A 7,373-nucleotide genomic window follows, 5' to 3' on the forward strand; every position below is an offset into this window, starting at 1 on the left:
GCTGGGTGATCCCAACCCCTGTCCCTCAAAGTTCCCGAGGGTCCCTTGACAAAATCCTGGCGATCCCTAGGCTAAGCTAACCCCCTCATTTGGCAAGCAAGGAAGTTGAGGCCCAGAGAGGGCAGCACGTGGTTTCAAAATCTTCTGACCACGAAGGACCCCCTAAAGTCTAGGGGTGAAAGTCATTCCCAGCAGTTCCAAAGCTACCTTCGTTTGGCAAGGCAACACCCCAGCCCTCAGGATTGGAAACACTGGGCAGACTTTACTGCCTGTTTTTGTTGTTGTTTGTTGTTTTTTGTTTTGTTTTTTTTGAGATGGAGTCTAGCTCTGTTGCCCAGGATGGAGTGCCGTGGCAGGCGCCATCTCAGCTCACTGCAACCTCCACCTCTCAGGTTCAAGCAATTCTCCGTCTCAGTCTCCTGAGTAGCTGGGATTACAGGCGCCCGCCACCAGGCCTGGCTAATTTGTTTGTATGCTTAGTAGAGACAGGGTTTCACCATCTTGGCCAGGTTGGTCTTGAACTCCTGACCTCATGATGCACCCACTTCAGCCTCCCAAAGGGCTGGGATTACAGGCATGAGTCACCACGCCAGGCCTTGTCTGTTTTTTTAACAGGGTCTCACTTTGTCACTCAGGCTGGAGTGCAATGGTGCCATCTCGGCTTGGCTCACTGCAACCTCGACCTCCCGAGTTCAAGCAATCCTCCTGCCTCAGCCCCCCAAGCAGCTGGGACTACAGGCATGCACCACCATGCTGGGCTAATTTTTATATTTTTAGTTAAGATGGGGTTCACCATTTTGCCCAGGTTGGTCTCAAACTCCTGAGCTCAAGCAATCCACCCACCTACCTTGGCCTCCCAAAGTGCTAGGATTACAGACCTACTGCATGTTCTTATTGTTATTACTTGACCATTCCTTAAGGACAGCGTGAAGGAGAAGGAGAAGACGTACGACGACATGCTTAGCCAACTGGGCCCATCCTGGGTCTCCCTCTGGCCATCTGAGAGGATGTACCATAGCGAAAATGTGGCAGGGGCCAGTGAGGGAGGGTTAAACATGCTCACATGAACAAAGAGAGCTTTGTGGTCCAGTGTGGATTCTGACCTGACCGCACATGGGGACATGTCAACTTGCTCTCCCTTCTGAGGGAGGAACTTCATGCTGATGTGTCAGCTCTGTCCCTGTGCAAGACCCCTACTCCCATCTCACCTCTCTTGGCCACTGTAAGATATACTGCCAGATGAATAGTCAGTTCTCTTCTTTCAATTAATTAATTAATTAATTAATTAATTAATTTTGAGATGGTGTCTTGCTCTGTCGCCAGGCTGGAGTGCAATGGCATGATCTCAGCTCACTGCAACCTCCACCTTCTGGGTTCAAGCGATTCTCCTACCTCAGCTTCCCGAGTAGCTGGGACTACAGGTGCGTGCCACCACGCCCAGCTAATTTTTGTGTTTTTTAGTAGAGACGGGGTTTCACCGTGTTAGCCAGGATGGTCTCGATCTCCTGACCTCGTGATCCGCCCATCTCAGCCTCACAAAGTGCTGGGATTACAGGCTTGAGCCACCGCACCCGGCCTAATTTTTGTATTTTTAATAGAGATGAGGTTCACCACATTGGCCAGGATGGTCTCGATCTCGTGACCTCGTGATCCGCCCACCTCAGCCTCCCAAAGTGTTGGGATTAAAGGGGTGAGCCACCGTACCCAGCCCCACTCTTTTCTCTTTGTAATAGAACAATGTAGACATTTATGAAGCTTTTCCCAGCTTTTCAATGTCAACACAATTAAAGCACAATGCATCTTAACTGCCAGTCCCCCAACCCAGTGCAGAACAAATGGCAGGGGTCCTAAATAAAACAGGGGTTGGCACTGAGCTGAAGACAAGTGAGGAAGCAAAGCTGGGATTTCTGTAAAAGTGCCCCAGACAAAAACAGTTTGCGTCTAAGGTGGCTAGTTTTCCGTAGTGCTTTTTCCAATCTACCTAAAACTATTTTTATATCCATCATTTCCTTTATCTTACAGTTTCCCTAAAGGCAGGGAGAAAGACAATTAATTCAATTTTTCTGGAGAAACAGAGATCCAGCATTTCTATGTCAAGGGTCATAGGTGGAGTCAAAAAACTATCTTAAAGGCTGGTGTCCTCTTATCATCATAACAATGGTCGTAAGTAGTTGTTTGCCCAAATGTTAAGAGTTCAAATCTTGGCTCTGCCATTTACTAGCCATGTGACCTTGGACAAGATACTTGACCTCTGTCTCAGCACCTTCATTTGTAAAGTAGTTCCTAGTTCATAGTCTTGTCAAGGAATTGTTTGAGTCACATGTGTAAGAAGCAAAGAACAACACCAGCGTATAGTAAGTACTCAATAAATTTGAGTTATCATTTATGTAGCGGTTTATGGTTTACAAAGCGCTTTCACGTACATTATTATCTCTTGACTAAGATCCAGATCACTTGACTTTCAAACCAGACATTTGGAAAAAAAATTCAGAATACTGGGTAAAATCCAGCAGGTTTTACTGAACACGTCGAAGGAGGCTAATACTAGGTATGGTGTTTCCAGCCTAGTCTTGTCTTTTTGCTCCATGCCCTGGAAGAGCATTCTGCAAGGTCTCCAGGATATCCCCTTTGCTCTGGAGGAAGCTCCTATCCAGGAAGCATTAATTTTCCCTCATCCTTTATACAGCAGGAGGCAGAATTAATGCACATTGTTGCTTAAGCTCCAGCTGTCTTATCTCCCTGCTTCCAAACACCACTGGCTATTCTTTAGGAAGCCAACTCCTGCCTCAGGGAGTTACACTGTATCATTTCCCCCGGTAAAACCTTTAGAGGCCTTATAAAGCAACCTCAAAATGCCACTCCATGGGAGCTGGTCACCATCCCTCCCCCATACTCCAACCAGGGACAGGCCCGGACTGACATTTCTGGAAAACCCAGTGTGTGCAAGGTTAGGTTACCACGGTCCATACAAATGAGGAAATTAGGCTGTAGAGAGAAGTAACTTGTCTAAGGCACTGTAAGTGGATACAAGTGCTCTAGCTATGCACTTACCAGCTCTATAATCTCCCCCAACCTCTCTGAGCTGAGTTTTCTCATCTATAAAACTGGGATAATGACTAAATACACTCCTAGGGTCAGTGTAAAAATTCAGTGAGTTAATTCATTTATTACGATCAGCACAATGACAGGCACATACAAGAACCCAATAAATGTTAGGTTTTATTATTATTATTGCCCAAAAAAGACCATCGGTTATGGTTTACTCATTGCCTCTTTCACTATAGCAAGTGGGACCCTTGTCCCTGACTGAAGACAATGACTTTGTTTCCAAATGAAAGAGCCTTAACATCCCCCAGCCAAATTTACCAGGTGGGGCATAGGGCATCAATATGGTTATGACTTCCATCATCTTTGCAGTGGGAGTAGTTTTGTCCAACCTACGATACAATTCACTTATTGTGCAGTGGTGATTCAGTCCTTCTTTGAATCCTTTTATTGACAGGATATCCACTCCCTCATGAAATAAGCTCATTCCCTCTTATAATTAGGAAGTGTCTTTTCTCTGTTCCTTCTTCCTCTACCCTCCTGGCCCTTCCTTCTACTCCTCCTCCTTCCTCCTTTCTTTTTCCCTTCCCTCTTCTTCTTTCTGCCCTGCCCCTCTTTTTCTTGTCCCCTCCCGGGTCCTGCCAGCTGTGAGAACCTGAGGTCCTGCTCCCCACTCCCTCTGCCCCACCCAGAAGGCACTATCCAGTCACTGACCATAACCTTGTAGAGCACAGTAAGTCTTGAGTGCAGCCACTTGGCCAGCTGATTGGGAACTCAGCCTCCGATGGTCCTAACAACCCTTTGGGTTTTGCAGGATCTTTGGGAAGCAAAATCTTTTACCTAGGACTTATGACTTGGCCTTCGGGTCCATTAGTATCATCCATCAGTTCACCCGATTTCCATTAATAACCGCATCTAGAACCACATGAAACTTGAAATGGGTTGATCTGCTGTCTTGAGGCCCAGCTGGGAGGGTATGCCAGCCAAAGAGAGGGCTGGGGCGCCCGGGGTGACGGTCGGGAGGTGAAGCACACAAGCAGCCCATAAGGTTGGGATCCTCCGCCTCTAAGTAGCGCGACTACAGCTCTTGCACGCACCGAGCAGCCTCGGACAGCGCGGCCGCTTTAAGAGAGGGGCGGGGCCCGGGTACAGGCAAGTCAGGGCCAGCCCACAAGGCTCCTTTTCCTTTTTGATCCATTCAAAAATTACTCATTGCAAATTCCCGGACTGCTAGGCGAGGAGAGGGAAGGGGGCGGAGGAGACAGGGCTACTGCAGGCGCAGCGCTGGGGGCAGCCGGGGGCCCGAGTGGCTAAGGCTGGTCCCGCAGCGGCCGCTTGCCGGCGTTCTGGCTCCTGTGGCCTCACCAGGAAGCGTCAGAGTCTCGACACTGGGGAAGCTCGGAGCGCCGCCTCCGCCGCCGCCGCCTCCTGCCTGGCTCTGGGTCCCCGAGCCCCCTCCTCTGGCCCAGCCCGACTCCCTCCTCCTTCCCGGACCATCCGGCTCGGGCTCCTTCCCTGGCGATGGCTGGCCGCTGAGCCATGGCTCAGTACGGCCATCCCAGTCCGCTCGGCATGGCTGCGAGAGAGGAGCTGTACAGCAAAGTCACCCCCCGGAGGAACCGCCAACAGCGCCCCGGCACCATCAAGCATGGATCGGCGCTGGACGTGCTCCTCTCCATGGGGTTCCCCAGAGCCCGCGCGTAAGTGGCCGGGCTCGCAGCCCACGGCGACCCCTCCCGCGCGCGCGGCCGGCCCTCGGCTTCGCTCCGGCTCGCCTCCCAGCGCCTGCGGGACAGGCGGCGCGCTCCCCGCTGCCCGAGACCTGTTGGGGGCAGGATGGGCGCGCTGGCAGCCCAGGACTCGGCTCCGGGCGGGGGTGCCGGGGAAGACGCGGCGCGGGGGCATTGGGCCGGGGCCTGCCGTGGGATGCCTAAAGCTGTGGGACGAGGGCGCGGGGTTCGAGTCCCGGGTACTATGCCCAGCCTCCGGGCCCCGCGGGTGGAGCTCAGCGTTTCTCTCGCGCGCTCCCCTAGGTCTCCAGCGCCGAGCGCCTGAGGAGGCGGGGCCCTGCGGAAGACTCGGGCACCCTTTCCGCCTGGAATACTGGGGCTGGCCTGGGATCCTCTGGTGTCTGGGAAAGGGCGAGAGACTGCGGGGCAGGGAGGCCGGCGCCCCCGTTGCAGCGACTCCCAGCTCCGGTTGTCGCTCTCGGGTTCGGTCTCCCCCTGGAGTAGGAGGAGCGGGAGCGTGGGTGTTGCTGCGTGTTCATTGATGGAGAGGATGGAATGAGAAGGAGAAGCGATCCCTCCAGAGAACCTGGGTTCTCGTCAGTGGTGACGGCAGCTCTGTGGGTGCCTGAGAGTAAGGAGGGGGAGCTGTTCTCCTTCATCCTTGCTCTAGGAGAGTGGGGTAGGGAAGGGCAGGGAGAGAGCAGGTGGCTGCCCCTGGAGCCTGCTGGGGAGAGGCCTCTTTGCCAGCATAGGGCGGCGGCGGCCGGAGTCGTCTTAAGCCGGTCGGCTCAAGTCTCAGGGGCTGGAACTCTGCCTAAGAGGAAGCCAAGGCCCAGCGGCCAGGCCCTTCTCCCCTGGTTGAATCCCTGGCGTGCAGATTTCTTAGGTGAGGACACAAGGCCTGGGGTCCGGACTGGGCGCAGCTTCTTTTCATCTTTGAATTACATCACCTGAACAGGAGAGTTGGGCAAACTTTATCAGCAAGGGCCAAGTAAATGAAAGTCCTTTTTATTTTTTCCCTTCTCACATTTTTTTTTTCAGGTGATAACTTTATTTATTTATTTGAGATGGAGTCTCGCTGTGTCGCCAGGCTGGAGTGCAGTGGCGCGACCTCTGTAACCTCCGCCTCCCAGGTTCAAGCGATTCTCCCACCTTAGCCTCCTGAGTGGCTGGACCACCACGCCCGGCTAATTTTGTATTTTTGGAAGAGATGGAGTTCCGCCATGTTGGCCAGGCTGGTCAGGCTCAGGTGATCCACCCACCTCGGCCTCCCAAAGTGCTGGGATTACAGGCAATAACTTTAGGTCTCCCCTCCCGTGTCCCTGGGCAAACCTTGTTTATTCTTTACTAACTTGGCTGTAATCTCTTAATCAAAGTAGACCCTTGAATTTGTTATTCTCCAGGCTGCTGGGACACATTGGAGTGGCCTTAGAAGGCCGCAAAATGGACTGATGGTTTCTGCCTTCCCCTGACTTCCTAATACAGCTTCCTAATACTAGGGCTCCAGTTCCTGATACCAGAATTACAGGGAGAAAATGTGGGTTCTGCAGGGGTGTGTCAGGTGTGGACGCTTCAGGTGAAGTCATCAGTATGGATGATCAATGTGCATAGTTCTCCTTAAAAACTGGAGGTGGGGCGGGATGTAACCCCAGCACTTTGGGAGGCTGAGGCAGCCAGATCACTTGAGGACAGGAGTTCGAGACCAGCCTGGCAACATGGTGAAACCCTGTCTTTACTAAAAATACAAAAATTAGCTGGGTGAGGTGGTGCATGCATGTAATCCCAGCTTCTTGGGAGGCTGAGATAAGAGAATCACTTGAGCCCGGTAGGTGGAGGTTGTACTGAGCCAAGATTGCGCCACAGCACTCTAGCCTGGGTGACAGAGCGAGACTTCATCTCAAAAAAAAAAAAAAATTGGAGGTGGGAGTGGGGAAGTCAGCTGGGGAATGCTGCAGAATTAGCAGAGTCTCAGGCTACTGCCTTTTTTAAAATGAGGCCAGCATTAAAAACCTAAATTGATTAATTAAGGGAAGAAATACTTAACTGAACTCCTCAGACAGTCATATTTGGGATTCAAATCAGCTTTAAAGGGACATCTTTTCTCCTGCACTGAGTCCAGGAGGTCTTGCCATATCTTGACAGATTAGCATAAGGGTCAAATTTTGGCTTGCTCAACCCCTGAGATCTCCTAATAGCTAGCATATATTCAATACTTATTCTATACTGTTCTAAGTGCTTATATCTTTATTAACCATTTTATCCTCCTAGCAACTCAATGAGGAAGGTACCACATGCCCATTTTATGAATTGGGCAACTGAGGTGTAGAAGGGTTGCATAACTTATTCAAGGTCACAACAGTAAGCAGTGAAGCTGGGATTCAAACCCAGGTATTCTATCTGCACAGCCCAGGCCTCACACCATCTAGGGCCATTAGGGCCAGGATAGAAATGATTTAATGTGGTAAAATGCTTAGAACAGTTCCTGGCACATAGTGAGCAATCATGAAGTATTAGTTACTGTGTTAGCTTCCTGGGACTGCTGTAACAAATTGTCACAAACTGAGTGGCTTAGAACAGCAGAAATTTATTCTCTCAGCC

The 7,373-nt window shown here is 51.3% G+C and overlaps 1 protein-coding gene across 1 annotated transcript in view; it reads left to right on the top strand.

Moving 5' to 3' along the window:
- The first annotated feature begins 3,717 nt into the window (after positions 1-3,717).
- The window catches only part of UBASH3B (ubiquitin associated and SH3 domain containing B), a 159,237-nt gene continuing 155,581 nt past the window's right edge, over positions 3,718-7,373 (top strand). Inside the window, exon 1 of the mRNA XM_011926989.1 lies at positions 3,718-4,745. Coding sequence (XP_011782379.1) covers positions 4,585-4,745 — 161 coding nt within the window. The 5' untranslated portion in view covers positions 3,718-4,584. The remainder of the gene's footprint in view (positions 4,746-7,373) is intronic.

This window comes from Colobus angolensis, unplaced genomic scaffold, assembly GCF_000951035.1.
Source record: "Colobus angolensis palliatus isolate OR3802 unplaced genomic scaffold, Cang.pa_1.0 Scaffold7, whole genome shotgun sequence".
Lineage (NCBI taxonomy): Eukaryota > Metazoa > Chordata > Mammalia > Primates > Cercopithecidae > Colobus > Colobus angolensis.